Source organism: Panicum hallii, chromosome 3, assembly GCF_002211085.1.
Source record: "Panicum hallii strain FIL2 chromosome 3, PHallii_v3.1, whole genome shotgun sequence".
Lineage (NCBI taxonomy): Eukaryota > Viridiplantae > Streptophyta > Magnoliopsida > Poales > Poaceae > Panicum > Panicum hallii.
Window position 1 is genome coordinate 11681637 of NC_038044.1, and position 19568 is coordinate 11701204.

Here is a 19568-nt window from a genome sequence, read left to right on the forward strand (position 1 = left end):
CGCAATGTCTGGGATTCAAAGTGCACACGGCCCCTTCTTTTCATCTGAAAAGGAAATGCAAGCGGATTCCAAAGGAACCTACCCAGAGGCGCCTATCTAAAGTTCTAAGCAGGCAGCCAGAAAGACCAAGGTCATCTCGATATCCCTAGGTTAAAACTAAGCTTAAATAAAGGCCAAGTTCCTTCCCGTTCATCACACAAAATATTACGTAACAAAGATGCAGCCTCTAATATTTGTATGTCCCCCAAAGGGGGGAAAGTTTCAATAACTGATGTGAAATGTGTAGGTTATGCCATTATGACACTGTCACCAGTTCTGATACTGATTAAGTCATGCTACAAAACTTTAAACACATAAATTTTATCATCACACAACTTCAATTCAGCTGCGCCTACTGAGTAGTTGTAGTTGGACCGAGACAAAATTCAGCAGCTAGGAGGGCGCGACCCAGCCATGCTTGGCTCCTCAGCTTTTTACCTCTGGGCTTTCCCGGCCTTCTTCCCAGCTTTCCCTCTCATGCCTTTCTGGCCACCCTTCCCCTTAGCACCCTTGCCGCCCTTCCCTTTCTTCCCAATCCCACTGGCCCGCTTGTCCTTCTTCATCCGTGGATCCACCAATACCTTTCCTTTGCCAGCCCTCACCTGAACTCCCTTCTTTGCAACAACGTACTCCTTCTGAGGCTTCTTGGGTATTGCCTTTCTGTAAATCTGGTCGATCATCTTCCTCTTTGACCGCTCGTTTATGTCATTCTGGTCTGCGACGGCATCTGCCTTTTGGCGTGCCTTGTCCAGTTTCTTCATGGCAACACGCTTCTTCCGTGCCTTAGCCTCTGCAACCTTCTTGGATGGACGGGCATCAATCTCCTTGAACTGAGCCCTCATGGCAGCTACTTCTTCACGTGTGACAGGCTTCATGGGCTGCGTATGCCTCTTCTCATCCTCAACGAACCAATTGGGCAACCCTTCATCATCAAACATGTACTTGTTGTAAGCATCATCAAGTATCTGCTCTCTTTGCTTCTTCCTCAACATCTTCTTCGCATAGGCTAGTACTTCAGCCTTTTTGTAATCGTCGAGATCATCCTCCGATTCATCTGATTCATCAGAAGATGAAGATGAATCCTCTTCATTTCGGACTGGTTCCGCTGGTACAATCTCAAAATCACCTTGTTGCAAACGCTGTGTCTTGGCCGCCTTTTCCTTTTTGCCAGTGTCCATCTTCTTTTTCATATTCCTCTGCAAATTCTCCCTTTCATCTTCACTGTCACTCTGCTCAGTAACGCCTGTTCCTGCTTCTGTGAACACATCCTGGCTGTACCACTGCTGTACAATCTGCTCTTTAGTTGGCTTGTGTTCATCTAGAGATAATAGAAGGGGATTGGTCACCGGATCTTGATCTTCGTCAAAACCATGATCCATTTCAACATCATCACCATCATCTTCACTACCCTAGCAAGTGTAAAAGATCATATCATAGTAAAACCTTCCATACTGTATAACCATAACCTAGACAAAAAGAATTGTATAACAACATTGCAGAAGTTGGGTCCTTTGGCTGCTGTAAAAATTCTGTTTCAGATGCAAGTGTCATTGTATCAAGACATCAAGAGAAATAGGGTGTTATTACCTCTAACAAGTCTGCATCAGCATCAGGATTGATTCGCTTTGCGCGCTTACGTTCTTGTTTTACTGCCCCACCCTTTTTCGTTACAAAGCGCTCATAAGCTTCATCAAGCATCTCCTCTAGCTGGGCATCATACCTGATGTGAACGATTATCAGTTACCAAATTACAGTATTTTTTGAGACATAATATTTGACCACGTAATTGCGCGTCCTAATGGTGTGGATGCTCAAAAAAATTACCTCTGTTGTTCTTCATCCGAATCCATTTCCTCATCAGAGACTTCTCGACCTTGAATTTCCTCATTTTCACTGTCTTCAATGTCATCTTCCACATCAAGCTCTGCAGATTCAACAGCTTGAAGTTCTTTTCCACCCTAGAGAAGGAAAAGGAAAATGAATATGGAAACTAAAGAATTAGATGATAACCGCATACAATAACCTATGAAAGTCATAATTAGAAGCTGACTTTAAAAAAAAGTCCAACAGAGCAGAATTAGCTTTCTTGTTGAGGTTTAACAAAAATGAAGGCCGCTGCATGCAGCGCAGAGAAGTAACTCCAGAGAAGCATGAGTATTTTGGTTTTATCCTTTAAGGGGGAAGTTACAATATCATGTAAAATTGTCTTCCAACGAGCTACTAGAATAAGATCCCAAAAAAATGCAACTAAAGAAACATAGCACAAGACATGACTAGAGAAACACCATGATACCTTGATAACACTAATAGAAAACAAGTCAGGATCGCCATAATCATCTCCGGTAGCGTCAATCTGCATTCCTGTAGCCTTGCGTGCTTTATCCTGGAATGAAGAGACCCACGTCACCACAAAACTGAAATTAGCATCACATGTTGCAAAGGTTGCTATTCGTAATTCATAATACCTTTGCTCGACGCTTTGACAGGCGCTTTTTCTCTCTCTTTTTCTTTCTATCAATGACACTGGTCAATTCTTCCATTTCTTGTAGAAGTTGATCATCATCTTTGACCTTTGTGGTCTCTGCGTCATCCTCAACCTTTGGGGTAACTTGTGAAGATGACAACAGTGCTTTCCGTAAGCGGATTCGCCATCTAACATAGTTACACAATAGATATATGAGATTGACATCTTCTGTACATGCTCAACTTATAAACTTGTTTAGGTTATAGTAACTGTTTAAATGAATGGAAATAAATTGCGTAAGCAAACAGAATGGCAGAAAGGTACTCACTTCAAGATATGCTTGAAACTATTTTTATCCAACAGAAGTAAATCCTCACAGAAATTTTTTATCTGGCACAAATCAAATAATAAGCAGTCAGCACCTACGACTAGAATAGATGGAAAGATAAGCCAGGCAGTATGCTCAGATCCTTACATCGTCGGTAGTAAGCTCATGATTCTTTATGGGCAGAGATTCTGGATTATCAAATGAAATCGCATTGTAGGAGCCCAAAAACTCCAGTGGTGTCTGGGCATCAGACAATATAAAGTCTGATGCCAAACCGACTTTCCGCAATGTTGTATTCCCTTCTTCATACCTACATAATGTCATTTATATCAGCATAACAATTGAAGTATCATATTCTCCACCAAAGAGGACTTTGCATAACCAAAAACTTCAAAGCTACAACTTCTACGGGTAGATTTCACCTATGTTGTTTCAACATAGACAGAACCAGCCCGTGCCTTCTTCACAAACCCCGGCCCTACAACCAGGTAGAGAAGGCCTGTGATATGCTTGGCAAGCCAACATAAAAACCCAGTCACTCTTATGAAAGTAAAACCAAACGAAAGTCATTGGTGTGTAACACTCTTAGCGATGCGCTGTATGAACCCGTGTGTGTTATTGCTGTCCAAATTCTACAGACTGCAGGAAAGCATCAGAACATCCAGCCAATTTTAATTCTCATTAACGCTTAACCAAAGGGCAGGAGAAGAGCAAAGTGTTCTCTTGTTCATATTTGAAACGCAAATGACTTCGAGAAATGCGGAATTTCTGAGAACAAACATCAAAACATGCTCAATTGTTTATACTAAATAACATAGCAACTGGTCAACTTTCACGTTGTCAAGAGCAATATACTTAGTTACACACAAGCGGACTGCAAAACAGGCTGTAATACTGAACACAAGAAGTGGAAATTGTAATGGAAGATCAGATGTAGGTAGAACATTCTACTCCACTGTGATGTGAACACAGCTAATCACAATATGCATACTTCAGAAGTAATAATAAAAATGTGTGTGTCTGGTGTGTGTGTGGGGGGGGGGGGGGGGGGGACCAAGCAGGCAAAGTACAGCAGCAATGTAACAAGAGAGGCCTACCCATCACGGTGTCTCTTTCGTGATTTGTCCCAAATATCCCTAGACTGCAGAGTGCACAACATTTCCAACATCAAGGGATGTTAGCACATAGAAGAAAGGAAACCAGACAGATAATCCAGACAAGTGACTTAACGTACTTTGTTCTGTTCTGGAACCACACTGAACAAGTGCTTTATATCAAGAAGTTCTGGTTGAATCTTTGCAGGAGCCTTATATTTCAGGCAGATGATATAAATTTCAGCCGATGTAGACCGACTAGCTGTAGGTTTAGTTGCCTCAACCTTCTCAAACAACTGCAAGTGGAGGAGATGATTGATTTTTTTCCTTTAACTCAATATGTTTAATAACAAAAAAGTTGTTACAAAACACTTAATTAACACACACCTGTTTAAGACAGTACATAATAGCATTGTAATCTTGAGACCTAAAAACCTGTTGAAGGAAAAGAACAGCTGATTAAATGTGTACCGAAATATGGGAATGGCACAAAGGAAAATTGCAGCGGACGTGTAGCTCATTCAACAACTGAATGAGTTTAGTAATAAAACACATAACAATAACGAGAGTAAGAAGGTATGAAACTATGACATGTCAAAACCACCAAAGATGACGCCAGAAGAATGCATGCAACAACATTGCTTGCACTAGAACCAGTATAAGCCCTTCACTGTATTAGCCAGTAAATAAAGGAGCAAGTGTTACACCTGCCTAGGAATGACATTATGAAAACATGAGGCTGTCAAACTCAAGGACAAACTTAGTGTGTTCTCAATGAAGATAGCATCATGATGAATTAAGTTAATGCAGAATGTCAACTGCAACAATTGAGCGTTATTCTTCTGTGTAATTCTGTACCTTCGTGATGAAGGCGCCCTTGGGGGCGAGGAACATTGTAGCGAGGTGCAGGGCGTCGATGACGAGCGCGGACTGGGATGTAGCCTCCTGCGCCCAGGCACCACCGACGTTGGGTGACCCGTCGTGGAGCACGACGTCAAAGGCGGAGACTCCGTTGGCGTCCATCAGCCTCCGCACCGCGGCGCGGCACTTGGTGGTGGTGATGTCCTCGGTGAGCGAGTGGGCGCCGCGGATGGGGCGGATGGGCACGAGGTCGACGCCGACGACGAAGGCTCCGACGGGGGCATGGTTGACGGCCACCTGGACCCACCCTCCCGGCGCGGCGCAGAGGTCGAGCACCGAGCGCGCCGTCGGCAGGAAGCGGAACCGCGCGTCGAGCTGGAGCAGCTTGAAGGCCGCACGACTCCGGTACCCTTGCTCCTTGGCGAGGTGGTAGAACTTGTCCTGCCGCTGCTTCCCCTTCGCCTTACCCATCTCCGCCCCGCCGCTTCAGCCGCCGCCGACGACGTCGAAGATACTTCTCAGAGAGGAGTTGGGGGGCTAGGGTTTTGGAGGTGGTTTTGCTCCGGCGGCGGGTTGGGTGCTTGGAGCTCTGGTCGTTTTTGTCGAGGCCGGGCTACGAGGCGGTTTGGTCGAGACTGGCTCATGGGCCCGGGCCTTTTCTTTTTTTTGGGCCGTTGTACATGAGCCCAAAAGAAAAACGCTTCGTCGTCTTCGTGTGCTTGCTCTCTCGGGCTCTCCTCTTATCCCCAAACGTGCACGCTAACATCTTCACTGCGTACTGCCACTCTCGAGGGGATGGAGCTTGGCCTCGCCCTCCGGCTCGTCGCGCCGCCGCCTCCATGCCTCTTCCATCGATGTCTTGCTCTTCCGCCGGATTTTCTTTCCTCGTGTGTTCTACGAGGAAGACGCATCCGCGCCTCGAGACTGGAGCATGGAGTTGGGGTTGTGTCCCATGCGAGTATGACCTACTCAGGAGTGGAAGAGGAGGAGATGGTGGAAGGTGAGGTGGTGGAGGAGGAAGATTCTGAACCTATGGAGAACACGAGGCCGCGCCTGGAGCTCATTGAGAAGCCGGACTGGAGCCTGGCGCTGCTAGATGAGTACGAATCGGAGGAGTTGAGCACCTCTCAATGCGCCAATCACCGCAGCGGTTAGGCTTCTGTGCTTTTCTGCGTTTGGAATCAGTCGGGTTTAGTATTGATTAGAATTGAGGTTATGCTCTTACTTTAGAACTTTATTCGCTAAATTTTGGTAGTTGATAAAGTAAAATAATGGAGCTCGCAAGCAAAGCATTTTCGTTAAGATTCCTGAACAAAAAATGGTTTATTTGTTCTTAAAAATGAAATGGGTGTACTTTGAATAATTTGCATGTACTAATACAGTGTCTCTTCAGGCTATGTAGCTGTGTTGGGGAAGCCAAATGTTGGCAAGAGCACCCTTATTAACCAAATGGTTGGTCAGAAACTTTCAATTGTAACAGATAAACCACAGACAACACGACATCGCATTCTTGGTATATGTTCTGAACCAGAATACCAGGTATCAGTTTTGTCTCTAATGTACTACTTGCAGAACTCAATTCAGTTCGATGCAAATTAAGGTCCACTCAAGTTTCTGATCCCACTACCATCAAGGGGATCATGTTGCTTTTCACCGCTAATCTGAGTTATCATTTAGTTTGCAGATTATACTTTATGATACTCCTGGTGTCATTAAAAAAGAGATGCATAAGCTGGACAGTATGATGATGAAGAATGTTAGGAGTGCTATCGGTAGTGCAGACTGTGTGCTTGTTGTAGTTGATGCTTGCAAAGCGCCTGAAAAGGTATTAGCAGCAGTAACTAGTAAAGAAAGTAATCGGTTCTTATATTCAACCATTTTACCTTACGCAATGGAAACTTTGTGCTTTTAGATTGATGAAATGCTGGAAGAAGGTGTGGGAAACAAAGGTATTGGAGTTCCTGTTCTCCTTGTGTTGAACAAGAAAGATCTCATAAAACCAGGAGAAATTGCAAAGAAACTTGAGGTATTAACCTTATACAAAAGTCGAGAAGGTGTTTCTTTTGGGCTTTCCCCTTGTTGTAAATGGTATTGACTTCCAGACTACTCTTTTGACAGTGGTATCAAAAATTCACTGATGTTGATGATGTTATACCTGTAAGTGCTAAATTTGGTCACGGAGTGGATGATATCAAGGAGTGGATATTGTCAAAGCTCCCTCTGGGTCCTGCTTACTACCCCAAGGTATTTGACAGATGATTCATTATTTTCAAATGGCTTCTCCACCTGTGCGTTGTTTACCGTTAAATGTTATTGACTGTCCTGTCTTTATATTCTAAACTGAGAAAATCAGGTTCAGATGCTCAGAGAATTCAGTTATTTTGATAATCTTCTCAGCCTCAGCCCCTCAAACCTCAATGTATTTAATCCTTTAGCAGTGTAGCTTAATCAGAGTTTTGTCACTGTAGTCAAGAGCGTGCTCCTGAATCTCATTATTGTTTTTTTTTTGATAATTGGATCTCATTATTGTTGAACTTGACATGCCCATTCCAACGTTGAATCCTACAAATATTGTGTATATCAAGTATCAGTCTTAGTTCGACGGATGGACGTGCTGACAAATCAATTTCGTGCTGATGGCATGGCAGTTTGCTTTTTCCCATATTGGCGAACTGAAGTACTGAACAATGTGAACTTGAAACCGCTAATGTATGAATTAGCACATAATGGTTACTATGCTCCTGCTCTGCTGCTATAAATCAGTCATGCAAGGAAAGTTCTTATTTTCTAAAGCCAGAGAATAAGAATTTCCCTTGCATCTTTTACTTCATCTTTATAATGATAAATAATAAGTTTACACCCTTTTAGTACTTCATTATCATACTCTTTAGTGCGGTGTGGTTTATGTATTTGATGAGCTTATGCCCTAATAAGTTTTGAGATCAATGACATATTTTTGTGTCATGTACTTAACTATGTGGTTCATGTTTCAGGACATAGCAAGTGAACACCCTGAGAGATTTTTTGTTGGTGAAATAGTGAGGGAAAAGATTTTTGTCCAATATAGGCAGGAAATTCCTTATTCATGCCAGGTACATCTTCTGGTGCTTTCCCTATCAGTTTAACGCAGCATATTCTCCGTTTTGCTAGCCTTTATTTCTGATATAACCCTTTTTATTTTGTGACAGGTTAATGTTGTCAGTTACAAAAGCCGACCTACAGCTAAGGATTTCATTCAAGTTGAGATACTTGTTGAGAAAGAATCACAAAGAAGCATTATACTTGGGAAGGTAAAAAAGTTAATTACCCTAATTATGCATGATGTAGGCTATTTTTCTCTGAATATTTGAAATGCATGAGATAGAAGTTAGAATCATTTCAACGTAAGATTAACTCCATTGTTAAATAAAAAAAGGAATTTGGCCATAAATTCTGGTCTGTAATGTCTAATAGAAAAATATTCCCCTGATATGTTCGAGTGATGCAGGATGGCAAAGCCATAAAGATGTTGGCAACCGCATCAAGGCTTGACATCGAGGATTTCCTACAAAAGAAAGTTTACCTCGAGGTTATAGCTCCTCCCCTCTGTGTGGTTGCTCTGAACCCGTCATCTCCTTCTGCTATTACGTTTGGGAAGTTTCTAATAGCAGCACATGATCCCTTGTACAGCTAGAGGTCAAGGTGAAGGAAAACTGGCGGCAAGATGAACGCCTTCTGAAGCGTTATGGCTACGGCGGCGAGATTCAAGCGCTATGACTACGGGGGTGCCATCACTATCAGTACCAGCTGCTGAGAGTAGGAGGATGACTTTGTTTTTCCTTTTCTTTTCTTTCTCTTTGCTTTCTTGTTTTGTTGATGTGAGAAGTTAAAATAGCGCAGTTATTAGTGAATAGTGAGGTCCTCTCAGCAAATTATGTGGTCTTGATGCTCTATGGAACTGATTTTGCTGCACATGACGAGGCACGGTTCTGCTACAGCATACCATGGCAAAGCTGTACTGCATCTGCATGCGCAAACCACTCCTGTCCTACAAGGCTACGAACGGGATCGGTGCGGGCGTCCGGGTCGTGTACTCGGCTCGGCGACACAACGCCGCCCGCGGTGGACACGGCAGGCGTCTCGCCCCCGTCGAAACGGGAGGCGACGGGCGCGGGCGCCGAAAACGGTGACCCGCGCCAATCGACCGCCCACCGAACGACCGCGCGGAAGCACCGAGCGCCGTGGTCGTCACGCGGCGGCAGGTCCAGGTCGTGGCGCCGCCGTGCCGTGCGCCGGCCGTTGTGGATGCGGCACAAGCGAGCGGGACGGTCGGTTCACCGTTCACCCGTGAGACACGAGACTGCGGGACGCAGGCAGCATGCGAAGTCAAACCGGACGCACAGCATTGACTCGGCCAGGAAACCGCAGCTAGCATTGACTCGGTCGTAACTTCCATTTTGAAACGAATCTTTTGAACAAATTTGTTTTTTTGAAACGATGATCTTAACTTCTCAACAGCTCTTTGAATGGCTGGGTGAGCACGCACGCATGTCGTGCTGCTCGCTGGATACGAAATAACGCCGCCATACGTAGGCGCTACGGTTTTGTCTTTTTCCGAACGAGCGAGTCAACTGTGTGACTTGGGAGCAGCTGCTATTCTTCTGCGGCTCTCCCGAATCAACAGCGACGACCAAGGGACGACGACGTGCCTGGCGGTGCATCGGACCACGTACAAAACACCCTGCTAATGTCAAAGCGTGACCCGGCCCAGCGCGAGGCGACGTTGACCCCGCACCCTGCACCGCGTCCAAAGTCAACATCTGGCGCCGCAGCAGCCGCCAGTGATCAACGTGCGTGATGCGTACCATTTCCTGAGGGGAGTAAATAAAAGTGCACGATGGGTGCAGACTGCAGAGCGCGGACCAGGGCACCACGTTACGCATGAACTCTGAACACGGTTACGGGAAATGGACGGAAGAGTAGCAGTTTTTCTGAACACGGGCATGAACTCTGCCTCGTCCCGAAACACCAATGGTGACTGACAACCATATACAGAGCACCGAGGTGGTATGCATGAAAATTGAGCATATTTTCTTCCCTCCTAAATAAACGATCTAGCAAGCACAAAACTGTTACTCCAGTTTCTGCCACAAAAACGACCGAAAGGAGTAGGAAACTAAGCAAAATTTTGGTCTCCCGCCGCGAGGAGACGAAGGAAACTCAACTAAGAAAGCTAGGACTAAACGAAACTCACGCGAGGAACAAAACTTCAAGCAGGCAGCCAAACAACGGTCGATCGCGTCAGCTGTCCTGCTCCCCGATCTTGTCATCTCTACTGCTGTCGCCGCCGCTGCTCGCCGGCGGCGGCGGCACGGTCCCGCTGCTCCCGCCGCCGCCGCCGCTGCTGCTACCGCCTATGTACGACTTGATCGCGGCGGCGAGCACCGCGGGGAAGTTGGGGTCCGACGCGATAACGGCCGCCGCGCTGACGGTGTCGCCCGCGTCCGCCGGCGCCGCCTTGGCCGCGGCCTGCACGGCGGAGAGCTTGGAGGGGTCGTACAGCTTCTGCCCGAACAGCTGCGGCAGCGCCACCGGCCGCGCGGCGTCGGCGAGCGCGGCCTGGAGCTGCGCGGGGTCCGGGCGCGGCGGCGGCTGCGGCGCGCCCGGGCCCGGCTGCGTGAGGTCCAGCGTCACCGTGGGGAACGGCGCCGACGCCGAGATGGTGGCGACGTTGGACGAGCACGGCAGCACGGCGCGCGCCAGGAAGTTGGACCCCGCCATCAGGCTGCCGTCCGCGCTCGGCATCGAGCCCGACAGCAGCATGGACGCCGCCGCCGCCGTGGTCGACGCCATCGGCATCGCGGCCGGCGGCAGCGGGTGGTTGTGGTTCCCCTCGTACGTCGTGATCACCACCGTCGTGTCCTCGGCGCACCTCTGGACCTGCCATCACACACCGTACACGTGATCCAACGTGCCATGGTACGCACATCAAAATGTTCCAAAGCCTCCCGCGGATCACGGCACCTTCATCAGCGTACCTGCTTGCGGACCGGGCAGCCGGCGGCCATCGTGCACCGGTAGTACGCGCGGGGGCACGGATTGCCCTTGGCCATCTTCTGCCCGTACTTCCTCCATTGGCAACCGTCACTGATCTGCGTGTCACCAAGAACAAACATTTGAAACAATCAACAAACGATCAGCACGGTCAAGAGAGCCAGAGCCAGAACCACTCACGACTTACCATGGCTGCCTCGGAGCGGGCTCGGACGGAGACGCGGGCCTTCCGCATGGTGGCGGCCTCGGGGACCGGCTCGGGGCCCTTGGCGGGCAGGAACTTGGGCACCTTGCTGGGGAGCCATCCCTGCGGCACGTGGTGCGGCGGCGGGTCCTCCGGGCTGCTGCCCCTCTGGTCCCTCTCGTGCGCGCCGCCGCGGTGGTGATGATGGTGGTGGTGGTGATCGAACGTCGGCAGCGGCATGACGTCCTTGCTGCTGATCGTGGCCGCGTTGCCCTTGCCAGCGCAGTAGTCCACCGGCGGCGGCATGGCCGCGTCCGTGTTGCTGGGCGATGCCGAGCAGTCGCAGCCGCGTATGTCCGCGCCCGCGGAGCGCAGCGGCGGCTCGTCGGGCGACGCGGCGGTGCCGAGGCTGATGAACTGCCGCGGGAGCAGCTGGCTCCCGTCCTGGTCCTTCTCCGGATCAACGCTAAGCTGGTGATCACAAAACAGTTCAGCAGCGAATCGATCAGTGTGCGCTCTCGCTTGGCCGCGTCCATGGATCCGAGTTTTCTTTGTCTGTTCGTGTGTTACCTCATGGCCCGGAGCGCCGAGGCCTCTATGGCTGTTCCTATGCTGCATCAGTGTGAGGACGTGCATCTGGAGGGAGTTGTAGTTGGTGGTCACCCGGGTGAGCATGTTCTTGAGCTGCTTGTTCTCTTCGTTCAGGCGCCCAATCTCGGATTTGGCCAGTGCCAGCTGATCATATTTAGTACGTAGTATTACATCAGACACTAAGCAACAGCAATCCTAAACTTTTTGTTTGTCGCTAGAGTCACGTAGTACCCCCACACGGAGAGGTTTGACTAGTCTAATTGGCGCATCTGGAATCAAGTTTCCAAGAACAAAGCGATATTATTGGCAGTCAAGCACACATGGCGTGGATCACGGCTCGTTCAGTTGTTTTTAGCCCTGCAAGAGTGATTTCGTTCCTCACCTCAGCTTTGGTCTCCCTGTGATCTACCTCGTTGGAGGAGACGCCATCGTCGACGATGGACTCCTCGCTCCCGCTCTTCCTCCTGCCGACGTGCAGGCCCATCTGAAAAGCCGATCGAGTCGCGTCAGGATAAACCGGCGCCGATCCAGGAGACGAGGGCGGAAAAAAAAGAGAGTCGTCGGCGTGAATTCAGAGAAGCAGTTTCACCGACGGACGTTGATGGTCAGGTCGTCTTTGTTGATGCTGAGATCGTCCGGCGCGCCGGCGGCGGAGTGGGAGCGATCGGCCGCCTCCTCCTTCCTCTTCTCCGTCTTGAAGAAGTCCATCTCGCCCACCACCCGCCGCGCCTCCGCGCCCGCCTCGCCGGCGTCGTCGTCGTACCCGAGCACCACCGCCTGGAACCCCGCCGGCGCCCCGGACGGCTCCCGCTCGGCGCCATTGGCGTTCAGCTTGCGCTTGCCCAGGTAGGAGGACTCCATCATGCGCACTCTCAACGGGGAATAATGCGTGCCAATGGGGGCTTGCTGAGACGACGGGGAAGAAGAAGAAGAAGAAGGGGGGAGGAAGGAGATCGAATGCCGGGGAGGGCGGGGGCGTATAAGAAGGCGGTGGGAGCGCACACGTGGCGGGGCTCCGCGGCCCCGGTCGCCGATCTGAGTCCATCTTTATAGGCAGTGTTGGTGACCATTGACCAGGACGGGGAGAAGAGGATCGGAGGAGGAGGAGAGAGGGGAGGGTGGGCATTGGCAGGCATGCAGTCGCGCGTCAAGTCAGAGGCCGAGGCCCTCCTCAGAGCTGATGCGATCGCCTGCAGTCGCGCACCCGCGACGACTCGCCGCCCAGTCCATGGGGAGGGAGAAACGAAGCTGTGGCGCCCGCGCGAACCGGGCGCGAGCAGAGGGGAGGCAGCCGGGGGAGGGAAATGGTCAGCCCCCGGCAGACTGGCGATCGGTCGGGCGGTCAGCTCCCGATCCGAGGAATGGCGGGGCTGGCTGTCATTCTACGGTGACCTGGGTTGCATGGACTCGCGACCGCCGCGTCGTCGACACGTACTCCCGCTGTATCCTTTTTGGGATTGGGAAGGACGGTGTCTTGGTTTGGGGTTGACTGAGCAACTGCGCGCGCCGGTGCACCAGAGCGTTGGTTTCGCGGTGGCTTCACAGTGTGTGTTGGTCTCACGGATAGCCCCATCTGCCATGGGTTGGTACGGCATCGGCATGCAAAAGAACCGGGTCGTCCAGTGCCTGTTCGCGGACCCAATCGGTCATGCATGCTTGCTGCGGTCCAGCCGGTGCACCGGATAGCTACTTGAAACCACTACATCATGATCAAGATGAGATGCACAGGTGGGCATCTCTATGCAAATCCAAGGACTAGTGGTACTTCCAAAGAACATTGAGCTTAGCCCAAAAAAAGGTAGAGGAGAGAGGGTGGTAACCGGCTTATTCATGTAGTCATGTAAACACAAATGCTGGTAGTGCGGATTTTCTGACGTGCTCAAGGAAAGTCGCGGGTATCCATTGCTCATCCATGACCGCTAAAGCAATCAGCCTTTACAATGCACAACCAGTTAGCCCAACTATCGTTATCAACCCAAATAAGGCCCACTTTGGAAATGAGACATCTAACAAAGATATTTCACTTAGTAATTGAATATTGCCATACTTCGAGCAAGAAACAACATCTAACAAAGACATTTCTCTTAATAATTGAACACCACCAAACTCCTACGAAAAGGTAAGCAAGAATCTAAGTTTTACAAAAGCTCTAAATCTACCAACCCCCCACCTTACTATGCTGTCACCACCACTGCAAAAAGCGCTGCCATTCTTTTTTTTTAGGGAACGCTGCTATTCGGCCAAGATGAGAAGTACCCAAAGGACCTCATTCCAAAGACCACTCACTTTGCACCCCTCATTTGCCGAAAAAGAGAGGAGGGCGCACAAATCGGGGGATGTTATTCATAGCAATACGGCGGCTGGTCGTACGTGCTATGAATAACATCCTCGCACAAATCCCGGACGTGGGGCGAGGAGCGGCACCAGCAAAACCCTAGATGGGGTGGGGGCTGTCTCTTGCTAGGGAGGATGTCTCGGTTAGTGGTTAAACCGAGCTAGTGTGCTAGTCTCCTCCGAGCATCCGTTGTGTGGCTGAATTTACCTGAACCGACAGAACTTCTAGGTATTTACTTGCAGCCAGGGGTTTCATTTCAGACAGGCTGGGGTCAGATATGCTGCTTCTGCACTTGAAGCCTGCAATACATCAACATCCACCAAGGCACCATCCATACGTCCATACCTCATATATCACGAATGAACCGCTACTACAAAAGTATACCATCATCTGAAATTCTCTTTGCTTTCAGGGCCTGGTGTGGATGGACGTAAGAATGGTGCTTCGGAGTGCAACAAGGATGCTGAGGAGATGGAAAGTACTGTGCAAGGAGCAAGCAGCTCTTCAACTAGAGGATGCTGTACAAAAACTGGAAAGACAGGCCACCCAATGCTGCAGATCGGCTGGGTCATGCCGGCTTCGCTGGTTGTGCCGAGCCGGAGCCGGGAGCAGGAGGGCGATTTATCAAGTTCTGGAGGGGGAACAGCCTTTGAGCTGGTGTCTGGTCTTGAGTCTGAACTCTAGTTGCTGTTCCTTCAGCGGGGGCGCTTAGATTAGGCTTCCTGAACCTGAACTGTTGTATCAACTTGATCGTTTGCTTGCTGTTCGAAGTAAACGGGGGGAACGCTCCCATTTCTCTAAAAAAAGTATACCATCAGGCTTGTCAGTCATATCTCACGCATAACAAGGACATGCCACGTACGGGTCCACAGCTACAAATTCAGTACAAGATGGCAAATACATCCAGAAATATTCTTGCCAGGTTAAAACAGGCGGGCGTTATCTCGAGTCTTGGAAAGCATCACTAAACAAGTAGCATATGTACACACATCGCCGGCCGGATAAATACGCAAGTTAAAACAGGGTAAAGCTTTCTCCTGGCGCATGCGTTAACAGTGTGGTACTACGCTCAGGCAGACTCCGCGAAGCCAACCCTCAGCTTGTCGTAGTCGAAGACAGTGTGGTACGCTCCCATGAAAACATCACCCAAAATCCTGCAACCGCAAGCAGCCCAAAGTTACGTCCAAGAATCAAGTATCGTCAGAGCCAGAATCAGGAGCTTGGAGGTGCATAGATTACCAGAGGGGGCCACGAGGAGGCGGGATATCCATAGCTGTGAATCCACTGATGCACTGGGCAGCAGGTCCTTCACCGACCTTCAGAATGTACTGCATAAACAAAGGGAAATCAAGTTCAGATACCGCAACAAGATGGCGGTAGTATTTTGGAGACAAAATGAGAGGGGGTGGTTGAGCACAAAACAGGAGCATGGCGAGGGTATGACAATGGAGAATCAATCATACCTGCTCAGGTTTCAGCGAGAACTTCTTGCCGCCAATGGTGAACGCGATGTCAGGCATGGACTTAAGACTGGCACAATCCACAGATGATTCTCCCATGGGACTAGGGAGACGGTCGCACAGCTGTCATAATGACACAGTTAAAAAAGAGTACTAAGTGGTAGAGAAACGCCCTGCATTAAAGAAAGTCCTTAAGCTCACCTGATTAATGTAGTTCAGGATGAGCTCCTTGGTCTTGTTCTGCGCGAGTTGGTTCTGCATCCATACGACAGCCATCTCACAGGCGTTGCACATTGGATCACTTCGAAGACCACCATTAGATTTCCCAGCTTCATCATCCACTACGCTCCGAATTCCAGCGCTGTGTTGGCGCAGCATATAAGGAAGGAGGAAGAAATAAGTAACAGTAGTGGCATAATACAAGTACAGGATGACTAGATGGTCAACTATCTATCATGACAAGCCCCAGAGCAACATGAACTAATAACAAGAGAGTTGCAAGCACTGTTCATTGCATGTATGGACAGTGTTGACAATTCTCACCTAACACCATGGATACCATCAAAAGTGCACAGACCAACCTGAGAACAGACCTTCGCTGGTTGTGTCTGCAAATAACCCAACAGCAAGTTGAGTATCAGAGTAGTGCAAATGGGATTGATCAAGCCAGCAACCGAAAAAAGCAAACCCATAGGAATATACAAACCTCAGCCAGCAACAGATCTAGGATCTGTTGTCCATATTGAGAGACAACTGTCTTGCACTCCTGGCTCACTACACCAGCAGCACCAATCTTTTCATTGATTTCAGTAATTATGGCCTGCATTGATCATATTAACCTGTCAGCACCACAGGGTGGAACACAAAATGCAGAAAAGCAGAGAATGATAATCATTGACTCAAAACTAAAACTTAAATGCATGAAGTGCAAGTGCTCTTTTCTCAGACTTAAGTTGGACAATTACATAGAGTTTTGGGAAATTGCTGAAATCGTACTTGCTAAAAGGAATACCTTTTAACATTTCATATGTACAAGATCGTATAAAGGAACAAGACACCAAGTCTTGTTAACAAAAAAAGGCAAAACTCAAACTTACTGTGGGACCAGCAAGCAAGGAAGTTCCAGAATCTGCAATTGCGGCACACCCGCCAGCACAAAACCCTGATAATGACAGATTTAGAATTTAGTTTATTTCTCATCAACAAGAAATTAGAATAAACATGAAGAGAGAAACACTGGAGTACCAGTGGACTTCCCATCAACCAGGACATCGCCCATGTTAAACTGCAGCAAGAAATTGCATACGTTAACCCCAAATATATATACAAAAAGAAAGTTAATTGAGAATACAAGAAAAAAGGACCAACCTGCCAATATCCCTTCTGAGTGACTGGGACATATGTATGATTACCCTTGTAGTGGTTAGGATCCATTCCACCGAACACAAGTTCACCACCTTCTTCACCAGCATGTCGGTTGAACCAGAAAGAGAAAACAGGGTCACTGATGAGACCTTGCTTTATCATGTTATACCTGTAATTTTGATATCACGAATTAATGAACAACTCAACCACAACATCATCTAGTTATTGGAATAATCTTAGCAACATCAAAAGATATATGCACAAAGGAATAATCATTGCGTTTACAATCGACAGTAATGAACAAACGAGATTTGAACTTTGAAGCTTACCACACTGGAACTGCATTGCCAACAGATATTTCCTGAAAGCCTAGACCAAGAATACCATCAAATTTTGCAACCATGAAAGTAAGGCCTGGCTCCTTTGTAGCTTCAATGAATTCCTAGAACAGGAACCCCACAGTATTAAAAATTGTCAAAGTGAAACAGATGTCACAATAGACAACAAATAAATGAATTTGGAACACATAACAACACATATAAAAGAACAAACCTGATCTTTCACAACCAGATCACCTAAGGTAACACTATCCTCACTGAAAAAACCAGCAATTGAACCAGTTCCATAGTGAATGTCAGCAGGTTTTCCTGGTGAGATGAAACATGAGGTCCATTGTCAAGAAGCAAACAGGAAAAAAAAATACATAAAGCCCCAATATACAGATCAAGATTCTTGAAGCCTTTTATTTTTACAAGTATCTTTTCCTTTTTCCTTCTTTCTTGGTCCCTTTTTCCTTCTTTGTTGGTCATGTTGGGATTCATCTCTAGCATACCCTAATTTTCTTAGGATTAAAAGGATTTGTTGCTATCCTAATAAAAAGAAATGAGCAGTATGAAAAAACACACTAAGGCCATATACATTCCGAGAAGAAACGGATTTTTGCATATACTAGAAAAAGAAATGTGATTTGTTTCCAATATAAGGTGTGCTGGAGTCACACAAGCTGAAGTTATTAATATCTTATATACCAACTCTTAGAGTCACAATCAAGCTCAAGAAAGACAGGTGGCATAAAACATCAGTGTCATTCCTGAATCCTGACCTCCACGGCGCTACACAACTGCATCTATGTCAATTAGCGCTACATCTACATCAGATACCTCCGATTTTATTTTGATGTTGCCATCCATGCAGAGTGAATTTTCTGTTCTATCATTAATATTCTAGAACAATGAAGTAAAGCATGTAGTAGACCTCTTAAGGTTGAAACTAAGCAGAGTTAGAACTTTGAATTATGAGCAACACATGTGCCAAAAAAACATAGCATTAAAACTGAAAAGAAAAATTGCGGTATTGTTCTACAGAGAAAACTTAACATTCAATTTCCGACCATCTGTTATTCAAGATATGATGGTTAGACTGACATCTAACATGAGGCAACAGTTGGAAAAAAAATACATATGACAAAAGCGAGACAGGTCTCAATCCATCAACGAGTAAACTGAGAAGCAGGCAATTACAAGAAAAAAATTATGTGTGCTGGGAGAATGGTTTTAAGAGACAAACCGTTCTTCTTATAAGTGCTTGACTGCCCTGACTTGTAGCGCGAGTGGAAGTAGCAAGCGATCTGCATCACATCACCAGTCACCACAGAACACACAAACACAGAAGCTTAGCACCCAACACAGCCATATACCCTTAAAAAACCTCAACGAGGGGAAGAATCGAGGACTTACCGAGAAGTAGCACTTGGCGGACGGCACCCAGAGATTGGAGCTGCCGGTGTCGAAGATGACGGTGAACTTCTGCGCTGGCGTGCCGACGCCAATCTCCCCAAAGTACTGCGCGTTCATGTAGTTCTTAAGCGCGATGATGTCGCCCTCACCGCTCGAGCCCAGGGAGTTGGCGCCACCGAGAAGGCGCTGCCTCTCCTCCGCGGAGAGGCGCTCCGCGACGCGGCTGTTCTGGTCGACGGGCTGCTTCTTCAGCGCGACCCGCACCAAACCCTCCGCCGCCGAGGCGGGGAGGAGCGTTTGGAGCAGAACGGCAGCGAGGAGCACCAGGGCGATGCTGCGGGTTCCCATGGCTGCGATCTGCAGCAATCGAAGGGGGTAGTGCACGGATTAAGCCTATGGAGCGAGGAAATTTGAAGGGTAGTTAGATCGGACAAATCCTAAATGGGGAAAGCACTGGAATCAAAAAGGAGTGCACCGAACTGGTACCGTGCTATCGATTTGGCACGATGCGCTACAGAAAGTCAGAAACGGATACGAACAGGAACGACAAAATTGCTGAAACTAACTGCAGATTTGGAAGGAATTAAGGCGCAATGTTAGCATAAACCGGACAAAGCGAATCGAGGGTTAAGCCAACGAACTCATACTGGATGAACAACAGCAAAAAAAAAAATTGAAAAATCGGACCGCGATTGATGTAGAGCGCACGAAGTACTAACTAGAAATCGAGGCCAAAACATGTACTGAATTTTTTTTAGGAAAACAGTCAATTCAGCCGATCAAAGCTGCTCAGAAACCGCAAAAATAAATCGGGGAAGCCGGGTTGCAATTACGAGCGCGAGGAAACAAGCGGATCTGGAACCAAGCCCACATCGCGAGCACCGATCCCGCCGCCAGTTCGAGGCGCGGTCACTGCGAGTCCACGAGAACTCACCAGAATATCGGATGTAGTAGAGAGTGGGGCGAGCTCCTGACGTGCGCAGCAATACTGCGCCCGGCGTGGTGCCGCTCCCCATATATCGCTGCGGTGGGGAGGGGCCGCGCGCGCTGCGGCCCGTTGGATGCGTGGGCGGCTCGG

At 48.2% G+C, this 19568-nt stretch overlaps 4 protein-coding genes across 6 annotated transcripts; 1 reads left to right on the top strand and 3 right to left on the bottom strand.

Annotated features, from left to right (window-relative positions):
- Positions 1-230: 230 nt before the first annotated feature.
- LOC112884892 (putative rRNA methyltransferase) lies at positions 231-5369 on the bottom strand. Its single transcript, XM_025950515.1, has 11 exons — positions 4784-5369; positions 4313-4360; positions 4066-4221; positions 3929-3972; positions 2979-3141; positions 2832-2893; positions 2505-2691; positions 2333-2422; positions 1864-1997; positions 1627-1759; positions 231-1448 (listed from the first exon to the last, which is right to left on the bottom strand). The coding sequence occupies exons 1-11, from the start codon at positions 5255-5257 to the stop codon at positions 474-476; spliced, it is 2466 nt and encodes an 821-aa protein (XP_025806300.1). The 5' UTR covers positions 5258-5369; the 3' UTR covers positions 231-473.
- Positions 5370-5474: 105 nt separating this feature from the next.
- Positions 5475-8742, top strand: LOC112884893 (GTPase ERA1, chloroplastic). The gene is made up of 9 exons (XM_025950516.1): positions 5475-5936; positions 6180-6325; positions 6471-6611; positions 6699-6812; positions 6905-7030; positions 7780-7878; positions 7975-8076; positions 8274-8354; positions 8456-8742. The coding sequence occupies exons 1-9, from the start codon at positions 5582-5584 to the stop codon at positions 8540-8542; spliced, it is 1251 nt and encodes a 416-aa protein (XP_025806301.1). The 5' UTR covers positions 5475-5581; the 3' UTR covers positions 8543-8742.
- A 1001-nt stretch (positions 8743-9743) lies between these two features.
- Positions 9744-12526, bottom strand: LOC112885685 (probable WRKY transcription factor 31). Of its 3 annotated transcripts, none has more exons than XM_025951263.1 (6): positions 12192-12526; positions 11977-12078; positions 11574-11738; positions 11007-11474; positions 10804-10917; positions 9744-10705 (listed from the first exon to the last, which is right to left on the bottom strand). In XM_025951263.1, the coding sequence occupies exons 1-6, from the start codon at positions 12456-12458 to the stop codon at positions 10067-10069; spliced, it is 1755 nt and encodes a 584-aa protein (XP_025807048.1). In that variant the 5' UTR covers positions 12459-12526; the 3' UTR covers positions 9744-10066. The 3 variants fall into 3 exon arrangements, with proteins under 3 accessions (XP_025807048.1, XP_025807050.1, XP_025807049.1); XM_025951265.1 differs by having other exon boundaries at positions 12188-12321; XM_025951264.1 differs by having other exon boundaries at positions 12184-12217.
- A 2195-nt stretch (positions 12527-14721) lies between these two features.
- Positions 14722-19568, bottom strand: LOC112885686 (aspartic proteinase oryzasin-1). The gene is made up of 14 exons (XM_025951266.1): positions 19425-19568; positions 18491-18847; positions 18321-18381; positions 17307-17401; positions 17084-17196; positions 16758-16923; positions 16635-16674; positions 16487-16551; positions 16096-16209; positions 15933-15997; positions 15591-15750; positions 15393-15512; positions 15169-15257; positions 14722-15083 (listed from the first exon to the last, which is right to left on the bottom strand). Exons 2-14 carry the CDS (start codon positions 18836-18838, stop codon positions 14999-15001), a joined length of 1521 nt encoding a protein of 506 aa, XP_025807051.1. The 5' UTR covers positions 18839-18847; positions 19425-19568; the 3' UTR covers positions 14722-14998.